Below are 26294 nucleotides of genomic sequence, written 5' to 3' on the forward strand. Positions count from 1 at the left end.
GAGAGAGAGAGAGAGAGAGAGAGAGAGAGAGAGAGAGAGAGAGAGAGAGAGAGAGAGAGAGAGAGAGAGAGAGAGAGTCATTGTTGTGTTGTGGGGGGAGGGGCAGCCTTCAACTAAGCTTCAGAACTGACAGACTGCTGCTTTCCCCCTTGGACTTTTGCCTGTTTGTGCCGCAGCACGGAATAAAAGAGCTCGCTGGCGGGAGGAGCAATACCTGAGGGAGGCTCACCTACACAAAGAAGCATCACACAACAACGTTTGCCTCCCTTTGTCTCAGCCACGTCTCTCCCAAAGTCACTTATTGCAGCATCGTCCCCATCAACAATCTGCAGTTAGCGCACAATAAAGATTGACAGCTCACGCCGGTGTTTGTAAGAAAATGAAAATCTGTTTATGAATATGGAAAGCAGGTGCCAATCAACAAGTATTGCCAAATAAATATTTTTCTCCACGTGTTAGAAGTACCACATGGGGCGAGGTGTCACTAATTGGCTATAATGTTCCACACATCCTTTTTTAGGCCAAACATTTCGCTAACCCTAGCAGCCAGTTATCACATAATATCTGCTTGTTTCTTATAATAAATAGTATGTGGCATTCTTATCAACAATTAACATTAGAAGCTAACACATGATGGGTTTTTTTGTTGTAGCTTTTGATCATGTGAATGCTTTAAAACTTTAACTCAAACAAAACACAACATATAAAACTACGGGAAGAGATGAACACTCCCAAGTTTCTACTAAAAGAATGAGTTCAACAATGAAACACACTCAATGAGACTGTGAAATTATACACGATAAGCAGCTAACTGCCACAACTACAATCCAATCCCTTTTGCCGTGCGTTTTAAGTTTCATTTTGTAGCGTGTTGAGCGGGATGTCCGATGTTGAGGCAGGAAAAACAAAGATGTGGAGTATAGAGCTGTTGCTCTCTCTTCAATTTGAAGATGCTTTTCCAACCAGTGACCTGAAAAACAATCATCATGTGGACATCTTAATGTAAATATGAGCTTACGCTAAAATGAGGCTGACATTCAAAGCTAACTGTGCAATTAACGAGATATTTTGGTCAACCTGGATGTTATCAACAGAAAGAATGAATAAAACACTTGTTTGTGACCAAAATAAATAAATAAATAAATAAAGTCACTTAATCAGCCTGTTATTTGTCATTTATGTGTGCTCTGTTAGCTTGTTTGAAACTAATGTTGGCTGTTCTCTCTCTTCACTGTAGCATGAGGATTTACGTTGAATAGCTAGCTTCAGTTGTCCCTTTTGTTCACCTCAGAGGCTTTGAACAAAACAACGGCAAAGCCCACGCAGGCAGCGGCAGAGACATATAACAACACTGGCCCCGGCAAAAATGATTCCAAGAAGGTGGCTTACATCAAACGCAAACTAACATTAGCAGCCAACTGCCACTAAAGTCGTGGGACACCCGTTTGCATCATTGGCTCTCGTTCAGTAGGCATTTTCTCACTCATTTTACCAAGCCACCAATAAGAATTGGGAAAACTATTTGAAGGAAAAGGCCACGTGATAATGTGTGTTATGACAGCAGTGACAATTTCATTTTACCTAGCACACTTAAAAAGGTCAAGTTGATTTCTTGTCACAAATTTCAGTTCCAAGGGATTTATTTTAACCAAGGGATTTATTTCAACAAACCTTTCTTGGATTTACCAGAAACATGATGACTCACACATTAAATGCTGAATCTATTTTTATTTCCAAAAGAAAATATTTTGTGGAAAACACGTTGTAATTGTATTTGACATATTTCATTCCCGAAACTTCTTTTTTTAATATTATGTAAGAAAACAAAACAAATCAAAACAAACAAAACCTAATAATTTTCGACGACATTTGAAAAATACAATATCAGCCATCATGAATGATTGCCACCATTAACATTAGAAGCTAACAGACTTGTGATTTGAATACATTTTGCGGGGGCCTCAATTATTTTAATTTATTTTGGGTGGCGGTGCAACAAGCTGTGCTGCTGCCTTTATTCATACGTTGCATAATGGCACTACGACACAACGACTCTCAGGCATTGGCTTTAGCATAGCCATGTGATGGCGGTAGGAGCAGCAATCGTCCTGTCTGTCTTGAATGAGAGCATGTTCTGGCCCGTCTCCCTGGAAGCAGCCCTTGAGGAGCCACAATGAGACCCCCTCCCCTCGCCCCCAAACACACCCCAAGTCCTTTTGAGTAGTGGCTGAGGGGCAGGTCCATTGTTAAGGACAGCTGGGCCTCCGGTTTCTTGGATACTCTCTGGGGGTAATGTGCACCCAATATGAGGAGATTGGGTTTCTACCACACACACTCCCTCCATCTTTGCGGGCTTCCCAACCCCCAACACATCTGCATCAGTGGCAGCGGCAGCAGCAGCAACTGTGAATGTGCTTCCCGCTAAGGACACCTCTGGATGAAAAAGCTATTACAAGTAAATGTGCCTCTAGAGACCCAAGCCTTTTAATATAGCCTCGCTAGGTGACATTAGAAGGACCTGCTAAGTCTTCATTAGACATTCATTATACGTTGAGTAACTCGCACTTAAGACATTGCAAAATAGCAGTAGCATGGCTGCGATAATCACATTTTTATTTGTGTGATTCCGATTGGATTCACGTCTCATTTGATCTTGATTTCAAGCTTGGGCTAGCTCACAAACGCTTATGAAAGGATTCTGATCACATTTACTGTAGAAATCTTCCACAACATAGTTGATGTCCCGCATGTGTCAAGATAACACTAATTGCTTCAGGCACTCTGATGATTCTATTTTTGGCCGCAAGAAAATCGCTCAAAACTCACTGTGGCTGTGAAAATGAGCTTTTATTGTAAGACAGCTAATATTAGCAGCTAACGGTCACCGTTTGTAAAAGCTATGAACAACTTTTTGTCACTCTAAAGTTGCCCCCTCCCACACACAATTAAAACACTAAAACTGAGAAATTTGGAGTGCTTCATGTTCAACACTAAAGCATAGTTCAACAGGATTGTTTATGTTTGAGTTTACGCTACAAGTCAAACATTTGGACACACTTTCTTTTGAATCATGAAGTGAGTTTTGAGTACGGACCGGATCCCAGTATCGTCTTCGGTTCTCCGGGAAAATGACATTTGCGTCGCCGTTTGAATTGGGATATTTAATTAAATGTGTGAGTGACTCAGGCATGTAAATGGGATATTTGGAGAAAAATGAATTTTGACCTTAACACGAATATTGACTGCATGTCACATGCCACCCTTTGCTAGCAGCGCTTTTCACTGAATATTCTATATGTAACAGTTCAGTAAAATATATTTTCATTGTAAATGTTGTTAAAGACTGCCAAAAGTCGAATGATCTATTCAAGAACCAACGGAGCTCTAACTTCTGGCAGCTGTGCGCCATTTTTTTTTTTACGATGTACTGGAACGTTTTGAGGTCAGGCCTGGTAAACTTTCAGCTGGAACAACAAAGTGGCTCAATACAAACAAAATATTAGGTTGAATAATTCCTGAATGACCTATTAAGCAACACGGGCATCCGGCTCGTTCTGGTACCCCTTCTTTCCGTTGCGGCCGACTCTATTGTTCCACCAGCGCCCCTCCTTTTTCCCACACTCACCTCCTTCCCCGTAGGCCCGAGGGAGCGCGGCGATTGGGTGAATGGAGCTGCTCTCAGCTGAGCGTGCGCCGTCTGTCACTATCCTCGTGGCAGGAGAGCGGAATGGAATCAAGCTCCCCAAACGGGGCTATTAGAGGCTATTTTCATCCCTGCGCGTCTGTTTCTGCGGGCTTCTGCTCCATTTATAGTGCTGCCACCGGTGACGCTAATGAAACGCGTCCCCGTTTTAAATCGACTTAAATAATCCTCCTCCTCACATTGACAGGAGTCGGCTCTACCTGACCATCTGGGCTCAGGCCCCGGCGCTTGTCTCACTTAGAACAAGCAGTCGGGTACTCTCCAGCCTCGATTACGGAAACCGAAATGTTCGAGTCCTTTTGGAAGTGACGGCCAAATCCAAGAAAAACACAATGGGCGCCGCTCCGGCCCGGATCCTGTCTTTGCATTGCACAATGCAGGGAGGTGACACATCCCTTAACCACTTTGGACACAAATAGAGCCCGCGCCCGTGTGATGGACGCTGCGCACGCTGGTGTTAGAACAAATCGATGATGGCGACGTTCACCTCGTCCTGCCTGATGGAATAAACAAAAGGCATGAAAGGGAAGGTTTGACTCATCTGGAGTTTACATAATCGCACTAAAGACGCAACAGCGAGGGGATTAGCTTGTTGTGCAACCTTGTTCCATTTTCTGAACTAAGTGTCAGGACCCAAATAAATGACATAAGAGCGTCCAGCAGGCACGGAATATGTTGACAAAGCGATTGTTGCATCTATTTGTTATTTGGCTGGCGAGTGCCGATCCTTTGGAAAAACATTTGCGTCCAATCAGGTAGCAAATTGAGTGAATAAAAAGCGAATGTGAACACAATGTTGCTAAATGAGTGTCCCGATAACATAATCAATGGAAGCAAATGAGATTGATGAGCGGCGAGCTCCTCACACGTGGCAGCGCTGCCGCGATGCGCCAAGTGGGGGTTCTGTGGGTCAGTGGAGCAGCTGGTGACTGGGAGGAAGAACTTAACCAGCCCTTCTTTTGTGGATCAGCTGTGTCTGCCTGAGCTTTGTCATTCCAAATTGTGTTCTTTACATCCAGAGCCCGGGGAGGTTTTGACATGTAAATGGAGGATTGGGAGCTGCAAATCCCAACCATTACTCACTAAAATGCTACAAGAGCCCCCGAAAAAAAAAAAGATAATTAAATTCTCAGAGATGCTCAGTTGGTTTTGGGTTAGATGGGTGTGCGTGTGGTGAAGGCTCACCACAGACTGGAGTGTGCCTCACACTCTGGAATTATGTTAATGCTTAAGCTTCCGTCTGTTCACCAAACAGTCTCCACTGTAATTGAATTACTTCTGGATGATACGGGAAGCCGCCGCCGTGTGGGCAGCGGCGTGGAGAGTAAAAGTCAAGTCAAACGTATGCAGTACACGGCGGGCCCGACGCTCCATTAACGTCATAAATTTGCATCATTGTTGGTTCGTTTCAAAGATTCTTACTTTGGGATCTAGTTGCCGTTGTTTTATTAATTTTAGTTTAGCAGTCCGAGTTTCCAGCAAATGCTTGGTGGAATGGAGGCGAACGTTAATTGTGTTTGGCTACGCGTTCAGTGCCCGTGCCACAATTAGCGTGCATGTGGTGCATGAGCACACTTAATGAGCGACCCAAGAAGCACCCCCCCCCCCCCCATAAAAAGTCTCCTTTGAGCCACAGTCTTGTGCTCTAAGCTAAATTAACTACCAATTGTTGCTTTAAGCAAAAAGCAACTGCTTGGAATTGTTTGTCCGCAATTTGGCACAAAGAGGCAAATCTGTGAAATTCAATTAAGGTCCAGTAAAATTGAACTTATAGACGTGTAGATGTGTAAAGACACATCTGCTCTATGCAATACAAAGAGGTTCTTCTCCTCGTTCGTCTTTATTTTGAAAGGCGTCTAATCTAAAATGCAGCACTCTGAACTTTGCCAAGGCCAAACAAACCTTGTTGGGATCAGTACACTGTCAGAGATAACAAAGGCACGGCTCAAGTTTGACATTCACATTCAGCTGCGATTCCTTGAACAATGAGAAGAAATGTTGGCAACTCAAAAAATTGTATTAATGCGAGTTATGTGGTCATCTTGACGAAAGTAAACTACTGTGCATTGATAGGGGGCAAACAGTAGAAAGCAAACGCTCAGCAAAGCCACCTTTGATCACTTCGGTAGCTCAATAAAACAACGCTTAGGGCCGGACGGCGACACCCCAGAGAGCAGGCCCTTGGAGCACACATCTGCGCGCCACATGTGCACGAGGGGCCGTAAAAGAAGCGACACCTCTGAGTCTTCGCCCGTCTGGAGCTCCAACGCAACTTTAGAGCCGGGGAGCAAACAAAAGAGAAGAGTTGCGCATTTGGCCCGACGCCACGGGCGCAAACATCACACGCTTACACAAACACCGGCCTCAAAAATGCAAATCACGCATGTGGGGCGTGTGCGGGAGGAAATTGACACACGCACGCACGTAGGAAACAATATTTGCTGCTTTCAGACGAGTGTAGCCTGCGGGGATAAGCGCTAAGCCCCCCGGATTGCGAGGTAGCAACTCAACTCAGCCTTATTGTGGCGAGTGAGTAGAAGCCTCTGTTAGTGACATCCATCTTAGGCAAAGGACACGACGAGACGCATGTCAACACGGACTTAATGGCGTCTTCCGTACAGCACGTACAGTATACAGCTTCTCATGCGAGGGTTCCGGGCAATGCAATAAAGCGGCAACGGCCGCCTACTGTGACACGGCGCTTCTCTTCCAGGCTGCCCTACTTTCCCTGTGTAGTTGATGACTCGTATATCTGCTCGTAATGGCCACTTATTCCTGCTCCTTTTTTGGCTGGTTATTATGAGAGCAAATTGAGTGGCCCTACAATTGGGGGCAGAGAAGAAGAGCAACCCAATGCGCGCGTGCTGAACGGTACAAATAAGGTACGGTGGGTAAGATGGGCGGCACTTTTTTTTGAAAGAAAAATAATTAAATCAGCGACACAACAAACAGATTAAATTTCTTGTATATTGTGTAACGTAAATCGATTGATCGTATGCTTGTGTTTGATAGTGCTGTACATGAACGTACACACGTTCATGATATTAGACATCTTACTTGCAAGTATACTAACTACTATTCTGCTTTATATATATATCGATATCTACATATATCGATATATATAGAGATATCTATCTATCTATCTATCTATCTATCTATCTATCTATCTATCTATCTATCTATCTATCTATCTATCTATCTATCTATCTATCTATCTATCTATCTATCTATCTATCTATCTATCTATCTATCTATCTATCTATCTATCTATCTATCTATCTATCTATCTATCTATCTATCTATCTATCTATCTATCTATCTATCTATCTATCTATCTATCTATCTATCTATCTATCTATCTATCTATCTATCTATCTATCTATCTATCTATCTATCTATCTATCTATATACATATAGTACATATACACAAACACATACTCATGTACATGTTTAATTTTTTGTATTTTATTTTTCTTGACTGGTCAACATGGCGCAGGCGAATAAAACAACTTGAACTCTGATGATTTAAGGACACAGGAAGGTTTGTGTTTGTGTTAGGGTTAGCACTAAGGTATAACAACAGAAACAAGTCACTGTTTTGTGACGGGGCAACAAACAGGCAGAGTGAGATTACTGTGTGTTTGGAAGGCGTGTCTCTTGATATAAGGATTCAACTTTGCTGACATTGCAGTTTACGTCAATGGGGTGTTCCCTCGCTATATCGCAGTTCATCTTTGGTTGGATAGCTGTATCGTCGACTCTCTGTCAGTGTATCAAGCTTTTATTCATTTATTTCTTTTACAGAGTAGGAATGATAAACAGAAAACTGAGTGTACTTATATGGAGCTTTTATCGATAGTCTCGCCAGAGAATCTCATGGAGAACACAAATTTGGCTCAGACTTTCATGTCTTGCTCAGTTACTGATTGATTCCTATAGGAGCTTGACTCAAGGTGTTTTTTTTAAGCGAGCAGATAATGACCTCAGCTTCCATCTGCCGGGCACGGTGGGGCGGAGACACCTTCAACCTGTCACCGGTCGCTTGCCACCGCAATCTGCCACTCCCCGTCGCCCCGGCGACATCTGCTTTTGGGTGACTGAGAGACCAATGCGTGCAGCAGCCCGCATGGGGCTTAGAACAGACGTCACGCAGGCCGAGAGGCGCACACATCAACGCGCACGCACACACCATGGCTGCGGCACAGATGGCCACGGGCGCACGACTGCAAAGATTACAATCGAAGCGTTCTCCGTTGCTTCCGAGCGCTCTGTATAAAGTGAACGCGGTTTGTCGTCGGTTGTTTTGTTGTCCCTCAAAAGCGGCCCTCTAGAAATGGTGTGACTGTCGTTTGCAACACGCCCACAATCTCCTGATAATCAATGACATGACAGACTCAATGACCTGCTTGAAGAAGGACGCACAAATTGCGGTTGCGGCTTCATTTATTTGTGTTTACGCCACGGGGGAATGAAGTGTTGTTGCCGTCTAGTGCTCTGTATCTATGGCGATATCGTTTTGCTTGACTAGAGTCCCCAGCCACAGCTGTCACAGTTATTTAGTGCCTCTGCGGTAACCTTGGAAACACCCTCCCCGCATTGACACGCACGCACACTCCTTCCTGAGTGTTTACGCAAAGTGAAATCCTGATAAACAGGTGACGCGCAGCCAATGTGTCAAATTCACACCAAGTGACGTGACAAAAGTAACAATGTGGCAGAAAAGAGCATCGGGAGCCAAAGAGAGGAAATGGAAAGTGGGTGGATGCCACTGACAGGAATACTACAAAAAAAAACTGAGAGGAATCCAGGTCAGCATTGGGGGATTATGCATGCCGGAGTGGGCATGTTGGTTGCACCTCTGGTCTGGTATGGTCTGGTCTGGATAGACTGCCGGCTGAGCCAAGGGAGCGTATGACTGATGGCTGAAGAGAGAAGATCAATTAGAATTGACTTTCATCATTCCTCGGCGGGAGCCAACCTGCTCATGTAGTAAAGTTGATTTAAGGTGTGTGCACGTGGAATGAGACCAAAAAACACAGTCAGCTGTGTTAAAGTGCATGTCAAAGCAACAGGTGGCACTCCAAGCTCATCCCATAATGCTAGAAGTTTGTATGGTGACCGGTTTAATTGAAACACCGCACGTAATCCAAACAGTACATTTCAAAAGTCTTTTATGAGAGCTGCTATGCAGTGAGTTGGTTTCATGTTACCTATTATTTGTTGCTTCTTTGAATGTCATTAGCATGAATAGTCGGGAGAGCGTTTACATGTTACGTTTGAATAAAAAGGGACGGGCGAGTACCGAGACAAGATATGAGCAAACAAAGAAGACAACGGAAACAATGGGAACAAACAAAAACTACACGTAGAAATGATACGTAGTGGGAAGGAAACTGCTCGTGGATGGAGCCGAGATGTGAGTGACACGCTGTAAAAAGAAAAAAATACTAAAATGATTCAAGACTACATCAAAGAAAAGATACCCAGAAGCACAAAAAGAACACTAAGTGAGGAACGCATCCAGTGTGGAATCCAAACATGTTATAGAGTCAAACGGAAAGCTTAAGGAAAGAAACCAGCAGCAATCCCTCCCCCAATCTAAACTTTTATCTCGAGCTTCACCAAGATTGTTTACAGATCCATCTGGAGTCTTTATGTTTTCCTGCCAGCTAATGAACACACAGAGCGTCATTTGAGTCGAGTCACTCACACACTCATGTCAGTGTCATGTTTAGAAGACTAGCCGAAAAAAAAAAAAAAAAACATCAAAAAGGCTCACGTGAGAAATATGCTGCCAAAAGCCATAACAAGGGTTTCAAGCTAAAAGTGAGCATGCTGTGGACTGAATCCCACGAAATGCATTTTTAAAAAGACTCTTGCTTGATGGTCTTGGGCAGAAAGCTACCAGATAATGCCAAGTTCGGGATATGATACCTTGGGCGAGATCTTAAACGACTGAGTCTAAGAGCACTAAATGTTAACTTTGATCAGGTCAGGACTTAGTTTCCACTTGTTAACAGCACTTAGCGTTAACAATGGCGTTTTTATGGATGTGTTACAGATGAGAAAATATCGACTCCTGCCCCAAAACAATCTTGAAGGTGTCAAAACACAAAAGTGTTGCAACACGGGATGTACTGGAAGCGAAGTTGGCTTACCTTGGCTGGCCGGGGCAGGAAACTTGACTTGTCTTTATATAACCAACTCGGTTCCAAATGGCTTAGCAGCTGGCAGGCAGGCGGGCGGAAAAAGCAAGAAGAGGAAAGAAGAAGAGCAGAGGACAAATGATTACAAGCAAAGAAATGAGTTCATTTTATGACTTTTTGGAAACTGAAAGTGAACAAAGTGTACAAGTGTGCAAGGGATTGTTTGTCTTGATGTGGGCACATATAGACCCTGTGACGGACCGGAAACCGGTCCCAGGTGGAGCATGCCATTCGTATTTCAATTTCCTGTACTCTTAAGGAAGGTTTGATGACGGTGACAGATTCAACAGTCAAAAGTGTGCTTGTTACCAAAACATCGCAGCAAAATGGTCGATGACTCGCTAGTCTGTTTCGGTCCTCAATGACTCTGCAAATTCAACATCACACTCGCAAGATTCCAGTCACTACCCCCAGCCAAGTGTCGAGGTCGCGCACTCACTCACGCACACACATGGCCAAATGCACACAGTCTTGATAAGCAGCACGGGCTCACACGCACTCACTCTACTCGCTGACTTGCACATACAGAACAGTGCAAACCCCTGCCACGCTTGTAAAAAAAATAAAAAATAAATATGCACTGCTCTCAGAAATTCCACCAACACATCCCACCCTTGCGGTGGCACACATGCATGCGCGCCCACGCAATTAACGTGAGATCACATCCATCTTGGCCCCTCCCCTCTTGTTGTCCATTACAAATAGCTGAGGATTGCAATGCCTCCCCGTGGCCTTGCCCCATGTTGTTTTTTTAACGTCTTGTGTGCTGCTCTCACCCTCGTGCTAGCCATAAAATAGCCCATCACGAGTGCCGGGTGACAGCGGGGGGTTGATCGCACAAGCGCGGTGCATTCCAAACTCATTGGTTGTGGGGGGGGGAGATCCTCGCATTATTACTTTTGGAAGCGCGAGGAAGCCGAGTGTCCTCAAAGTCAACGGTCTTAGGTGGATGGTTTCCCGCTAAATTCAAGCCCATCAAATTCAGGACAGAGAGGAATATTATGGAGAGGTACTGTATCCAGGTACTGTTTGTGAGCAACCGAGCGCGAGACGGGCTCTGTGACAGGAAAGGTCAGCGGTCAATAGCTTTTTGTTTCTCGTGGCAACAAGTCGGCCTTTTCTCCCGCACTTAGCCACGGGAGGCTTTGAAGCTCGGACAAAACCTCGATGAACCTCAGCGCTCGTTTGGCTCGTTCGCAGACGGTTACGGTCCGCACGGGGGCCATAACCGCATCGGTTCTGGCCGGTCATGCTCCCGCATTCCTCTATACATGTGATCCAAAGTGAGACGTCGTTGCCATCAAGCTGCCCATTGTCCCCCGCGCTGCTCCATGAGGACTTCTCACAGACAAAGACGCGGCTGAGAAGCTGAGGAACACATCCCCTATTGATAAGGCTACCAAAATAGGACACTGCATTGTGCAACACTGTAGCTCCTTTGTGGACATGATGCACTGACATTTGACTTATGATGTCCTGGTGGCAAAATCAAATGTGCTTCAAATGGCAAGACTGCGGAGCATCGCAGCATACAGAACAACTAATCATGATCATCCATTTTGTAAGAGGTTACATAACTCTGTATCTTTACACTGGCAGTGGCAAGAGGTTTGAATACATTGACTATGATTGTTTTGTTCTACGTTTCTGCATGGGACAAGTCTATTTATCCAATCTATCATTCTAGCTAGCTCGCTAGCAAGGAAGGGAGCTAACTAACTAACTAACTGACTGACTGACATTCCCAAAACATAAACATTTCATAATCTGTGTTTTTGTTGACTTTTGTGAGATTTTGTGTTATTTCATGTTTTGACAAGCCTCATGAGAAATGAACAAACCTGACAATCAGAGGTCATGGGTGTTTTTTATTTTGGTATCGACAGACGGTCACCGCCGCAGCCAATTGGAGCGAGCGCTATTCAGCTCATGAGAGTTGTCAATAAAAGGGCCACTTGTTCGACCGGGCCCAACATCTGACTTGAGAGGGACATGTGGCGGACGGACCTTACGCGCACGGTCACAAGTCACCAAGGTTCAACCTCATCTTTGCTCGCCTCTCACTCACCAGAACAAGGGCTTATTTAGGGCCCCAAAGATACAAGCTCCCTTTTTCGGTATAATCAAATGAGACTTGTCACAAGTAGCAGAAGGCAGGGCAGAAGACTTAAGTCTGAGCGCACGACAAACAGGCAACGCCCTTCGAGCGACATTGTTTTTCTCAATATCTGGCGGCTTACGTAAATGGGAAGACAATGGTGGGCAGCCACGGAGAAGTGCGAATCCGGAGCACTTCACAGTCTATAATTATGGCGCTATTGTTGACATGCTACTTGATACAAATGTTTGGAACTGGAATTGAATGCCGGCCTGTCAATCAAATGAAAAAGTCAGATGGAGAGCAGACCATGCAGATACGAATACATAAGACATAAAAACAAAAGTTTTATTGGATTTTTGGGGGTCTGAAACAGGTTCTACGCACTTTATTTCAACGTGGAATATTGATTTGATGCATCGTACAAGGAGTCCCGAGTTTTGTCACGCGATGAATTCCATTCTTAAGTCAAGGTAACGCTGTGCTGATTGAAGCGCACTCCAATTGAGACGCGACCAGCATATGCAAATCATATGCGTTGGCCTTCAGGGAAGAAATTATTATGCACCATAAATTTCGCCTTGCAACAAGTGACCAGCACTAAAGAATCTGGTCAATTCCGTTGCTCTGCGTGCTTGCTAAAAGGAATACAAATCCATTTCTTCATCATGAATTATGCATTTCTGTTGTACGTTCGTACAGTGAGGAGAAAGCAAATGGCATTTTTGAAAAAGCACATCAATCAGAAAGAGAAATTAGAGTAGCGTTTTTTGGGGTGGGGTAAAAGAGTAGTGCCCCGCTGTGTGATGAGGATAACGATACCTTTGTCAACGATCACGCTATGCAAATGACGCAGCCCACTGTGATTGCCTTTCCCTCCAATTTGTAATTTGGATGCTCTCCATAGATGAAATTAGGCTGGAAGGATTTGCAAAATATAAAAACGGCCATTTCTTTCTCAATATTGCGATTAATGATACGATATGGTATTTTTGTCAAGGCCCTCTTTTTTGTTTTTTTAAACAAACACAAGCAACAAACTATCTGTATGATAATAAAAATACAGAAATGCTTTGGCCTTAGAGGTTAGGCTTGAGATCCAGTAAAGGCAAATGAACCATCAATGATCCACTTGACTCGAAGCACTCAACTTATCGAGACACAATGATCAATTTGAATCCGATCAATTGTTCGTCCGTAAATGAAGTATCAACAAAAATAAGTTTATTAGCGTGACTTCCCTCTGCAGGTCTGGATCGCTTGCATGGTGCTTTGCGGTTTGGTGCGCAGCCGCCACCTTGCCCACATCACATGGCCAAGCCATCGTCGGCATTTATCCGGGCCGCCGAGCACACGAGCTGCCCTCCGTGACACTAATTGGCTCACTTTTTCTCGTCCTGCTTGGAAGCTTTTGGAGCCATCTGGGGCCCCACCCCCAGACCCAGTGGCCCACCCCGTCTTGAATTGATCCACCACCTTGCGCATTCCAAAAGTGAAGGAAGATAGCAAGAGGCACCAATCCCATTCATAAATAATGTGCACGGGGGTTGCGGCGGGCTCCCGTTTCTTTTGTGTAAGATTCAGTTCTTCAGAGCAGGACACATCGTCTGACACCTGACCCCAACCTTATATCGAACTTTGCAGTACAGCGATAGAACTTAAATACAACATATCGACTATTACTCTAATCCTCTGTGGCTCCATTTCTGTTGATTTCATGAGAAGCATGAGGTGTAGACCCCCGACGGACCCCATATTTGAGGGCACTTTGGTTTTCAGAAAAATTTGTTTTAATGTATTTGGTGTTGCGATTAATATGTTAGACACAAATGTGTCTTTTATTCCTGGTTGCAGAGTCACTTCCTTGACGAGTGTCTGTCTGACTTCCTGTTTTCTGCTATCTGCTCTTGTCCAAATTTGCCAAGGAAATAACTTCCTTCACGACTACCCGATACATTGGAATAAGGCCGTCATGACCCTGCAATGGGTACTCGCCCATTCCTAATACGTAGATATCGAACGTGATTAACATTTATGATCATCAGGTAGGGTATGAAGAAAATGTCACTGAAAACATACCCCAAAGCACAAGATAATCAATTTGGATAATCTTTTAAACACATTCGAAAATCAGGCCTTACTAAATTTGATCAGACGGGTTCAAATGGGCCCCATTATTAGCATGCGGTAACCTGCTTTAGTTCAGGAAGAAGGTTGCGAGATAAATCTTTCCAGAGATTTTGAACATTAGCAAACATCCATTTCTTCAGATTGACGCCTGAGCTACTCTGCATCAAACCGTGCAAAGGCGAATGCAATTCCACTTTTAATTTGGTCGATTTTAATATCTCCTTAAACGTCACCGAGCATAGACATCCGTCCCTGCCGTGATCACATTACGACGACCGTTTTAATCGTGGCAAAGTCAATCAATTTTATATGAGCTTCGACATGAAATAGGTGCAAGAATTAGGTCACGTCTTCGATTTTTAGAGACGCGTAGCCTGCAGTCATTTGAGGTGGCTCCTCATCCGTTTCTCGGGTTTCGTCAGTCTTGGTGTTCTCTCTTGTGGGAAGCTCAGAGACATCACATAGCAAACACGTATAGACAATAATTAACACCCCAGCACGAGCCCTCACAGCTGACTTGGCCAACAGTGGACCACGTGACAAAAACATATTGCAAAACATGGCATGACAAGGCAGTGTGTTATCGTCGTTGCTTCAATGCGATTAGTACATTCCAAAAAGGTGGAATTGCCTTTGGATTGTTATTGCAGGGAGAGATGGCGGGCAGCCAGAGGAGCTCGTCACGTAGGAGGTTAATGTGTGTCGGTGCTCACTTGTCATCAGTAATTGAAGGGAGCGACTTTTGAAAATGAGGTGGCGAGGATGAGGCCTTTAATTAGATGGAAACTGGTGCAGGATTAGAAAACTGGAGCATGCGCCACAGTAGTACATGCATTGAGGGAGACGCTTAATGTCTCAATCTGTTTGGCATGAGTGACATTTTGGGAAGCACCCGTTGATTTTATAAAGCGTTACTTAACCACAGAGATTACCTCCTGGAACAATAAAACAAATACCCGTGTCACACTGAATGATGTCTCATTTCCCCTCCATTATGTGTGAATAACCTTACCCATGTTATTGTTGGCTCACGTTGCTCAGTGTCTCAGTCAGGCAACGTATCGTGGAAGCTTTACGCCATCTAGCGGCAAACATTCCAGTCCAAATTATCAGAACAAACAAAGGAAATTCGATGTTTGTAAAAGAAATTACAAAAACGGTTTATTTATTATTTTTTTTACATATGAGGACAATAGATAACCCGAAAAACGTCCTTGAAACCATCTATTTACTTTTGTAAAATTCTGCAATGGGAACTTCGCGCAAATATTTCCGGAAGTCCTTCTTTACTACGAGCCACGTTCCTGATTGGCCGATCTTGAAAGAGGCGCGGCGGAGCGAATTGAGGAGGGGGGAGGGATTTAGTGAGTGACTCCGAAAGTAAAAAGTTTGATTAAACCACGTGATAGCAGCAGCGGAAGCAAAACACGAATAAACCAAATAAAGAAATGAATAAATAACCTATTGCCCGAATAAGAACACATCCGTCAACATGAATTGTGACAAATAAAATAGAAACAATGACAACATAATTATTACGAATATTATTAGACGCCAGACGCAAAAAAGCAATTGTCATAATTTTCTGTTCAACCTGCAATCTAATAGTAATCCATAGAGGGCGACAGCATACTGAAAGTCCTTTAATTCGGCGGGACATGTAGAAGAAGAAGAAGATGCAGAAACGTCAGCCCGTCTCGCACGTGTTCCTCCATTCACATAAGCGTGCCAAACTCTCCGCGGATACTAACAAAACGCAAAAATAACGCTGGTTATCACAACGCATCCATTGGACTTCCCCGACTGTTGTGCATAGTTGCTTGGTAAGTATGGCGAGTCTTGATGACCTTTATTTGCGACCGTCTTGACACGCGAACGTCTGCAATTTTGTCGACTGTTGACAATGAGCGCTTACCACGCGCAAGCTAACGTGACTCGGGTTTGAATCATTTCTTGGAGCATCACAGTACTTGAAATAGTTTTCTTTAACTTTTAGAAATGAACACCAAAAGTGAGTGAATACATCAACGTGGCATTTTGCCCAAGTGCGGAACAACCGCTAAGCTAGGTCGAACTCCCGCCTTTTCACTTACGTGCATGTGTTAAATGCTGGACACGCTTCTTTGATGACGTCTTCCTAAATGCGATGCCTTTTAAAGCTTAGTGACTCAAGATGTGAAAATACGGTCAAGCGTTGACCGTGAAAACAGTCGAAAAAGCCTGCTGCATGCAAACGAATGTAACGCGGAGGAAAAGCAAATGAAGTAAAATCAATTGAAGTCAGCTGACAGACAGGCATCCTCAAGCATTTCGTTGGCGAGCTTCTCTGATCATTGCCATGCTCTTAGCTGTAAACCGCATGCAACTATGACATTGTCTTCTGTTCTTTCTTCCAATTTTTATTTGATCTTTTGGTCCAGATCTCCTATGCGACAATGAAGTACATCCTGGTCACTGGCGGCGTGATTTCCGGCATCGGCAAGGGTATCATCGCCAGCAGCGTAGGCACGCTCCTCAAGTCGTGCGGCCTTCACGTCACGGCCATCAAAATCGACCCATACATCAACATTGACGCCGGCACTTTTTCGCCCTATGAGCACGGTGGGCCACCCGTGGCTATTCTTTGCCTTATTTGTGCTTAATATTTGACGACGTGGTTACCGAACGCACATGCACTGATAGTACATCTTCAATGTACATGTAGGCGAGGTTTTTGTCTTGGATGATGGCGGCGAAGTCGATCTGGACTTGGGCAACTATGAACGTTTCTTGGACATCCGCCTGACTAGGGACAACAACCTGACCACAGGGAAGATCTACCAGTCAGTCATCAACAAGGAGAGGAGAGGCGATTACCTGGGCAAGACCGTGCAAGGTGAAAAGGGTCCTATATTGTAGTTTCAGGTGTAAAGCAGCCATTTTGTGGCCTTCTAATTGTGATTATTTGCCCGCATCCAGTGGTGCCTCACATCACAGATGCGATCCAGGAGTGGGTGATGAATCAGGCCAAGATCCCCGTGGACGGTGATGCCGTGGAGCCGCAAGTTTGTGTCATAGAGGTCGGTCTGCTTGGCGTTGATATACTTTGTTGCTCACCTACACAAAAGAAGTAGTGTGACACAAAATATGTTGTGGGAGGCACGTCGCTCTAAGGCGTTCACGCGTCTGTCGAAAAATCAGCCACACAATGAGGAATCGGGCAAAAAGATGTGTGACAATTCTGTTTTTTACGGCGATCTGACAAGGGTCACGTGTGTGTGTGTCGTCTGCAGCTGGGCGGCACGGTGGGAGACATAGAGAGCATGCCCTTCATCGAGGCCTTCAGGCAGTTCCAGTTCAAGGTGAAGAGAGAGAACTTCTGCAACATCCACGTTAGCCTCGTGCCACAGGTGAGGAAGAAGGCTTGACGTTTTTGTAATGCTACAGTATTTATATGTCTTATTAAGACGAGTCCACACCTGAATGACCACTCCCCCCTCTTCCTTCAGCCAAACACAACTGGAGAGCAGAAAACAAAGCCAACGCAAAACAGCGTGCGGGAGCTGCGAGGCCTCGGCTTGTCTCCTGACTTGGTGAGGCAAAATGCCACCAGTAGACAAATTCGAGTTGTCATTCTTGAGCAGAGAAATCAAATTTGTGCTTCAGATAATGTGCCGTTGCGTAACGCCTTTGGAAACAGCTGTGAAGGAGAAGATCTCCATGTTTTGTCACGTGGAACCCACGCAGGTACCGAGAATATTTTTGTGACGCTCGCCGGGCAGAATTTGTGATTAATTTTAAACGGCGTCTCGCCGCAGGTGATCTGCGTGCACGACGTGTCTTCAGTCTACCGAGTGCCTCTGCTGCTGGAGGACCAGGGCGTGGTCAGCTACTTCTGCCACAGGCTCAACCTGCCTATCGAGATGAGGCCCAGGAAAATGCTCTGCAAGTGGAAGGAGATGGCTGATAGGTGGGAAAACTTGTCAGAAGTTTCTGTGTCCAAATGAACTCAATTATAGATAAATGCGTATTTATTTGCTTCCTTTCTCCATCAACTAAAATGCACTGGGGAAGACAGCCTTGGGTTGAAAAGAGAAGTACAAGAATATGAAATGCTCTGACACAGGAAAGTAAAAGATGAATTACACAGTCTGGGCGTAAAAGATTTTGTGGCCCGCTAAATTCTACGTCTCTGTGCAACGTTAAAGGCCCAAAGGCAGTGGAATTTATCTTTTAAAAAATGGATGAAAGCAGCTCAGATCGTTTCTTGCAGAAAAGTAGCCCAATCCCTTATGTAGCTTATTGCTGGAGACGTTTCATATGAAATGCTCGTTTGTCACAACTGACACGAGGCGGTTACGTAATAAGCTGACCCATCGTTTGGCATCTTTGATGCTCTCCCGCAGAGCGTGCTCATTTGAATTCACTCTGATTCTTATTCCAGGTCCGACCGTCTGCTGGAGCACGTTTCCATCGCGCTGGTGGGCAAGTACACAAAGCTGTCCGACTCGTACACATCGGTCATTAAGGCCCTGGAGCACTCGGCGCTCGCCATCAGTCACAAGTTGGAGGTCAAGGTAGGGCAGCGCCTCGTCACGGAACGCCGCCATCTTTGAGCGGCGGCTCTTTAAACGCCACGTCTGCCGGCTTTCCAGTACATAGACTCGGCCGACCTGGAGCCGGCCACTTTGCAGGAGGAGCCGGTGAAATATCACGAGGCCTGGCAAAAACTCTGTAGCTCCAAGTGAGTACCCAAATGACTGTTTGTTGCCGCCACGTGATGGCAGCAGAGAGCCGTCTGACGCCATGCTGGCACGTCTCAAGACAGTCTTTATTTTTTTGTTGATGGTTTTTTTTTTTCTGTTTTCAGCATTTCGTGTCTCTTGTTGATGTCGTTAATAAGTCTTACTAACCAAATGCTCCACCACAGTGGCGTGTTGGTGCCCGGTGGTTTTGGTGTGAGAGGGACCGAAGGCAAGATATTGGCAATCAACTGGGCAAGAAAACAGAATAAACCCTTCCTAGGTAAGACATCAAAGGCTCACATTTGAGCACAAAGCAATGCAAGTGAATGAAACGGCTACATTCGAGAACTCCTGTATTCAATGTGCTGTTTCTGCAAAAATGTCATCCGTCTTGTTTGCACGCAGGCGTTTGTCTGGGCATGCAGCTGGCCGTGTGCGAGTTTGCCCGTAACGTTCTGGGCTGGGAAGGTAAGTGATTGCCACACGTCCGCTTTGGCGTCATGTTTGGGAGGAAATTTGAGCCCTTTGCATTTTCTTTTCTCAGATGCCAACTCCACTGAGTTCAACCCAGACTCCAAGTACCCTGTGGTAGGTCTGGGGTAATGTTCACATTGACAACAGAGCAAGAGTAATAATTTATATCTGCTGTTTGCAGAGATTATTCATTTGTGATTATGGGTAGTGATTGGCTTGATTGGATTTGTGGGGACACTTCCAGACGAATCACATCTTGATCAGGATGGGAAAATGAATAATAAGTAATTTGGGAGCATCTACAAGGTAGTTTGGGTGCGCTAAAAAACGTCGGAACGAAATAGGTATTGTTCCTTGGTCAATTTTAAATTGCAATCATTTGTTCCGTGCAGGTGATCGACATGCCCGAGCACAACCCGGGCCAAATGGGTGGCACCATGAGGCTTGGCCAGAGAAGGACCATCTTCAAATCCCAAAACAGCGTGCTGAGTACGTGTGCACTCGCAACCGCCGTGATCTTTACGCGCCAATTTGTGCCACTCGAATTTTAATGACATGGCCTTGTCACCCTTGAAGGAAAACTCTACGGCGATGTGGACCACGTCGACGAGCGGCACAGGCACCGATTTGAGGTGAGACGAAAGCCCGCTTTGCAAGGGGCCCTTCTCTGGCCCGAATCGCACGTCATCCGCCAACTCTTTGACACGCTCTTTTGCGAGATGATTTGACATTGCTCCTCGACGCAGGTCAACCCTGAGCTCAAGCACCACTTTGAGGAGAAAGGCCTTCAGTTTGTGGGCCAGGACGTGGCGGGCGAGCGCATGGAGATCATTCAGTTGGAAGGTGAGTTGCGAGCCCGAGTTGATGAAGCTGCGAGTGCGTACTTGCATCAAGGCCAGCGGGCACTTTTTCACCATGTTAAATGACTGCGCCACAGCACTTTATGGTTTTGTCCTTGGCTCACGCTGAGGCTTGTTAAGAGTCACTTACCGCTTCCAACGCTTATGTCGGTCGGCTGCTATTCATTAGCCTCTTATCTTAAGCTGTCGCTGTCCAAAATGAATGCATCCCCAAACTGTAGTCTTTGCTATATTTTTTTTGCTTCTGCTTTGTCCTTTATTGGGCTTCATATTTTTTTGTTATTGCATCCCACAGGGGTCGCTTGTTCTATTCGTCTGCCACCGACATTTGTCTTGTTTAGTATTTGTACTTTATGTGTTTGCAATAATAATAATTGAGGTCTTTATTTTGTTTTCGCCAACTTTTCCACTAGAAAAGAAAATTCATTTGAACCGGCCATTTTTTAACGTGAGGAAAATGTACTAAGGCGGAACTGACCTGCATGCTTAGTTTCGGGTTGAAGGCGTCATTCCAATTAGGAGTGTAACCAGCGAAGAGTTGTCTCCTGTGGGAAAATAAAATCATTGTGATGGAAAACTCAAAAGACGTAACCATGAAAACAATGTGTTTTAATGAGAGAAAAATAGCACAGTAATAACAATTCGGCATTGTTGCCAGAGAGTTAAGAATATATGCGTTGCTGTTTGCGTTCAGATATCCGTTGCTGAGAGGGCAACAAGAGTGCTGGTTCGCTTTCTTTTCAGAGCATTGCTATTTCATCGGTGTGCAGTATCACCCCGAGTTCACCTCCAGGCCCATCAAACCGTCGCCGCCCTACTTCGGCCTCCTGCTGGCCTCCGCCGGCAAACTCCAGAGCTACCTGGCCAAAGGCTGTCGCCTATCTCCAAGGTAACCACTGCAAAATCTCCGCTCGCCCCCAACGTCGCCGCAGTAACTCCGGTCATCCGGCTTTGCAGGGACACGTACAGCGACCGCAGCGGAGGCAGCTCTCCTGACGTCGACATCGCCGAGCTCAAGTTCCCATCATTGTCGTGAGGCCGGAGCCGACTCGGCGTCGACTTTGAGACAAAGTGCTGTTCGAAACGAGTTATCGTGCTATTGGGTAAAATATACTGTTGCTTATTTATACTCTTTGGTGAATGTATAAAGCTTCAAGGGACGTCCCAAATAGTTTTTGTTGGTCAAGGGTGGGCTTATTATGAGCAGTATAAAGTTTTATGTTGGGGATAGAATAGCGATGAGTTTAGCACGCTCGATGGTGGCTTAAATGCTTTTACACAAATGAATTATTTTGCAGTGACTGAAGTTCTGCCAGTTGGTTGGCTGCCCTGCAAACTACTCCACCCACCATGCAGTTTTATGTACATATCAATATTTGTACACTAATATTGAGTATTTATACTTACAAGTATTGTCATAATAAAGTACTTCAGGTTCATTTTTATTACTTATGCCTTGATGAAATAAAGACCCAGCCTTAAAGCAACGCTAGATTTGGCAGAATAACTTGATCCGCAGTCGTAAAGTTTTTGTGTTTGCTTGAAATAGCAAATTAAATAGCAGTCTGCCTTGAGATAAGATTGACCCGACGTTCCAAGTTTTTCCTAGATACAATCTGTGTGTGTATGCATATCAATATACATCACGAAAGTCACGTATAAGCTTTTCATCTTTTCAAGTGAGAAAGTAAACATACTCAACTGCTATAATGTAGTTGCCCAAGTGTGCGCACCTTCTAACAGGGATGTATCTGTGTCCAGAATTAAACAATCACATGTCAAATGGGAGTCAACGCTCACAACCCCAAATAAAGGTCAGATGTTCTAACAGGTGTTTCCTTCCTTTTTTTTCTTTCTAGCAGAAGCCTCAATGTTCTGTGCTAACACAAACTCTTACTTAAAAGTGTTCCTAATTCCTTCCACCTTATCTAAGACCACAGATCCAGCTGCAGATAAATGGCACCCAAGCATGATGACACCAGAACCATGTTTCACTCAAGCTACATGAACATTTAGAACAAGAACAAAAGCGATGAGCTATATACATACAAACCTTTTGTTTGATACGGTTATGTACCAAAGTGCAACCTTTGTGCAAGGTTAGTTTCTGTATTGCCTTTCCCAGAAGAACTTGAGATTCTCAACTTCCTCTTTTGGGCCTGCACTATTCCCCACAAGCGTCTGTCATGATAAAGCTATGAGCAGTTACTCACATTCACACAGACTATCGGTAAATATGGCTTCAGAACTCAGTACGGTCTATTTTCAGCATCAGTTTACGAAACTGCTGGAGAAAACGTGTGAAAGCCTTCCCAATGAAAGTTTTCTATAAAGAGAAAAACGGGTTTATCTGTCGAAGTAAACTCAAATAATTGTTTTTTAATTGTTCCTATGCTCATTGCCTATCCTCCCCTTTTCCTATCAGAATATCTATTGCATTTCAAAAAACTATTTTTATCTTTTAAAGTATTTGTGAACGTGATGGGAGAGATCCTCAGTACTACGGTCATGTTTTTTTATTGCGCCTATGAGAACTCGAGCGTTTTTGCGGGTGTACCGTAACGCGAGGCCCGTAAATGAACGCAATAACTCCCACGTGTGCACACTCTCAAGTGTGACGTCACGGCACTCCTTCGGAACTCGTGTGTGAACAAGCAAATGCGAGCGACTTGGCAAAGCCTTGCGTTGAAGGAAGCCAGCGCGTCCGCGGTCGGCTGCAAGAAGAAATGCAAGCCGCGAGTTGCGCTCGGGTGGTTCCTAACGTATGGCGTCTTGATCGCCTTTAATAGAGCTGCGCCATGGACCCGAGCCTATGGCAGTACCAGTTACGCATCATCATGCTTGGCGACTCGACGGTAGGCAAATCGTCGCTGCTCAGGCGCTACACGGAGGACCGGTTCCTGGAGGCCATCGATGAGACGGTAGGGGTGGACTTCTACGTGCACTTCTTGGAGCTGGAACCCGGCCTTCGGGTCAAGTTGCAGTTTTGGGACACGGCCGGCCAGGAGCGCTTCAGGTGAGTCCAAAGGACTGTGTGACTTTGAAGTCGAGGCCAGACCAGCGGTCCTCCGTCATTGTGACGTATGTGAAGATGAAGATACCTTCACCCTGTACTTATGGGCAGTGGCGTGCTGGGACCAATTTTCAGCCCGGGGGTTTCAAATCCCACCGGCCCGATGGCAGGCGCACAGGGATAATAGAGCACCTCTTAATTCCACTATTCATGTGCTGACTGTGGGTGACTATCAAAGAAGATGAAAAGTTAAATTAAAATAAGATGGGTCTCTCGCACTCATCACAACATTAACGTCATTATGAAGGCCCCCTAAAGCAGCAAAGCGATGGGGTACGACCCATTCGTGTTGATCTGACTTAAGTGTTGTCAACAGGCTTGTAGCTGGCGATAAATTCATTCTCGTAGGTCCAGCATCTGATTAAAATGTCCACAAGAGTAGTTTGTCTATAAATGCACACTGAAACAACATTAATACTTATCAGAAGAGTGTAGTAACGTGACAGCAATACAACAGATACATTAATGTGTGTTTTGGCCCCTCCGAATGACAACAGTGACACCTAGTGGTTGTAACAAGCATTTTGGCTCCTACACTACATATATTTGAGAAATAAAGGCATGTTGATGCTGGAGAAATCACACTAAGGGCAAGAGTGGTATAATTAACGTTTTAATTAAAATACTGAAAATAATTTTTTTATCTTTGCTGGAAAAAAAGTATGAAAAACTTTACAAATTATATAAAGAACACAACCAAAACTTGCTTTAAATAATACACCAAATGAACCAAGCAATCAGAGATAGCAGACCTACGTGCAGTTGAACAAACATCAATGTGGGCCTAAGGAGTGCTGCTCAGATACTACAAAAAGCATGCAATTAATGAATTAATAGGTTTGCAACTTTAGTTTCGAAACATTCGTTCGTACATTTAATTACACACAGTTTGTTATACAAAAACATATAATTCAGGTAGGGTACTGTAGCATTTAAAGTATGTTTTATGTTGCATTCAGACACTGCCATGACAATTTCGAGCATCTTCCTGCAGCTCTTCATTTTGACTATAGACATCTACTTTTCTTTGGATTGTTTTATATTGTGTGTTCAATGTCGCCCACTCTGCATCCATTGCAGCCTGGTAATCCTTGAAGGGGGATCCTCCCATCTGCGGTCCGTTCTCAAGGGTTCTCATTTTTGCCCAGTCGGGGGTTTGTGAGTTTTTCCTTGCCGTTCTGGAAGTTAAGATCAGGGGATGTTGAGAATAATTGTCAACTTTGCCCATGTAAAGCCCTTTGAGACTTGTCTGTGAGTAAGAGTTATATAAATAAACTTGACATTATGAATATTTTTTCTCATTAATAAAACTATATACTTATCTTCTAAAATGTAAGATAATAGCTTAGAAAGCACTGCGATTACTCAGCACGCCATTGCTTATGGGCTTCATGAATTGTGTTGAAGGCTGCGCAAGAAAGTTATTTGCAGGTGAATGCAGGCAGGCAGATCTAAGAGGTAGGTGTGCACCGCTGTGGGAGTGGTTATAGCCAACTTCAATCGGGGCAAAAAAATGCTGTCGCGCTGCGCCTTTTTGTATTTTAAGTAAGAAATTCCAGCCAAGAGGCAAACAGGAAGCTGATCGTTTGGCAACACGGCTGATGTTGGGACTCTTTCAGGTCGGTGACGCGGTCTTACTACCGTAACTCCGTGGGAGGCCTTCTGGTCTTCGACCTGACCAACCGCTCGTCCTTTGATCACATCCGGGACTGGCACGCCGAGGTGTGCGAACACGTGCTTCCCCACCGGCTCCTGTTCGTCCTGGCGGGCCACAAGAGCGACTGCGACAGCAAGCGGGCGGTCAGCCGTGACGAGGCAGAGAAGCTGGCCGCCGTCTTGGGCGTGCCCTACGTGGAGGCTTCAGCCAAGTCAGACCACAACGTCAACGAGACCTTCGAGCTGCTGGCCCGCCAGATCTATCGGGGCCTGATGAGCGGGGAGGTGGATCTGCACGAGGGCTGGGACGGGGTCAAGTGCGCCACGCCGCTCACTCTGCAGGGACACAAGAACAGCAGACTGGCTCGGCCCGACCCATCCCACAAGAAGAAATGCTGTGACTAGACACGGACCGTATAACAATGTTTTGATGAGCTATCAGAAACGCATTAAAAAAAAATACGGATGGGCGAGTACCAATACAAGTTATCTGTATTGGGCTGAAACTGGTAGTATTTTAAGGCATTGAGTAGTTAGGGAGCTTTTGGTACTTGCCACCGATCCTTATGGTAAAAAAATATGACAGAGTAAGTCTACCTCGGCAGTAGTTGGTACTAAACTGTGGAAGTTTGACACATGGGAAAATCATCTGCATCAGAAAAATAACTTGTCAAATAAAATTTTATAAAAAGTACAAACGGTATCGGTACACAGTATCGCTTAAATATCGAATACTTGTACGGATATCGGTCTAAAAAAAGTAATATTGAACATTTGTAAAAATAAACATTAAATGTACAGCTCACCGTTCGTCTGAATGTCGTCATTTGTGGAACAAGTGTTTGTTTTTCTTCTACATGTCTCACTACCTACAGTCGACAGCCCTGTGTGCACTGAATGGTTGCGGTAATTCTCAAAAGTTTAAAAATATTCCACTATTCAGGCATACGAACCAACCAACCAAAAAAATAATTGAAAAAAATCAAGAAACTAAACCAAATTTGCCATGGCTCACAAATAGGAAACCCATCAAAGTCAAATTGATGTTTTTTTTGCACCGAGCGGCCTCGGTCGTATCTTCGCTAATTGCTCAGCTCCCGAGGAAATCGAGTGGATTTGTTTTCAAGTCTGACAATTATTCGAAGAACGCCACGGGCGGTGTTGGAAATCGTCGCCGAGCAATGTCGAGAAGTCATTGAGGCAATTACTGGCTGGCGCGCTGGCTCTGACGGATGAGCCTCCTGTGTCCCCGCAACATTTCTTTTGCCTGGAGTACAGGACACCTTCCTTCCCCAAAGACTCGCATTGTCGGCGCGACGCTTGTGTGGAAAGAAACGGCGAGCCGAGTGATTTAAAGGCACTTTATAGCC

At 44.8% G+C, this 26294-nt stretch overlaps 2 protein-coding genes and 1 long non-coding RNA gene across 6 annotated transcripts; 2 read left to right on the forward strand and 1 right to left on the reverse strand.

Moving 5' to 3' along the window:
* Positions 1-16: 16 nt before the first annotated feature.
* Positions 17-5281, reverse strand: LOC133161075 (uncharacterized). The gene is made up of 2 exons (XR_009715997.1): positions 3626-5281; positions 17-970 (listed from the first exon to the last, which is right to left on the reverse strand). It is a non-coding gene; the product is annotated as an uncharacterized LOC133161075 (long non-coding RNA).
* Positions 5282-15783: 10502 nt separating this feature from the next.
* Positions 15784-22023, forward strand: ctps1b (CTP synthase 1b). 4 transcript variants are annotated; one of them, XR_009715995.1, is made up of 19 exons: positions 15785-15960; positions 16558-16738; positions 16842-17012; positions 17096-17196; positions 17410-17526; positions 17626-17709; positions 17783-17863; positions 17935-18086; positions 18561-18693; positions 18772-18860; positions 19047-19141; positions 19267-19329; positions 19406-19449; positions 19728-19824; positions 19912-19967; positions 20082-20178; positions 20940-21084; positions 21153-21298; positions 21494-22023. XR_009715995.1 is itself a non-coding variant. In XM_061289290.1 (18 exons), the coding sequence occupies exons 2-18, from the start codon at positions 16573-16575 to the stop codon at positions 21229-21231; spliced, it is 1770 nt and encodes a 589-aa protein (XP_061145274.1). In that variant the 5' UTR covers positions 15785-15960; positions 16558-16572; the 3' UTR covers positions 21232-22023. The 4 variants fall into 4 exon arrangements, 2 of the variants coding, with proteins under 2 accessions (XP_061145275.1, XP_061145274.1); XR_009715996.1 differs by having other exon boundaries at positions 21957-22023; XM_061289290.1 differs by having other exon boundaries at positions 21153-22023.
* A 793-nt stretch (positions 22024-22816) lies between these two features.
* LOC133161139 (ras-related protein Rab-39B-like) lies at positions 22817-25729 on the forward strand. Its single transcript, XM_061289405.1, has 2 exons — positions 22817-23211; positions 24888-25729. Exons 1-2 carry the CDS (start codon positions 22994-22996, stop codon positions 25327-25329), a joined length of 660 nt encoding a protein of 219 aa, XP_061145389.1. The 5' UTR covers positions 22817-22993; the 3' UTR covers positions 25330-25729.
* Positions 25730-26294: the final 565 nt, after the last annotated feature.

This window comes from Syngnathus typhle, linkage group LG10 (assembly GCF_033458585.1).
Source record: "Syngnathus typhle isolate RoL2023-S1 ecotype Sweden linkage group LG10, RoL_Styp_1.0, whole genome shotgun sequence".
NCBI lineage: Eukaryota > Metazoa > Chordata > Actinopteri > Syngnathiformes > Syngnathidae > Syngnathus > Syngnathus typhle.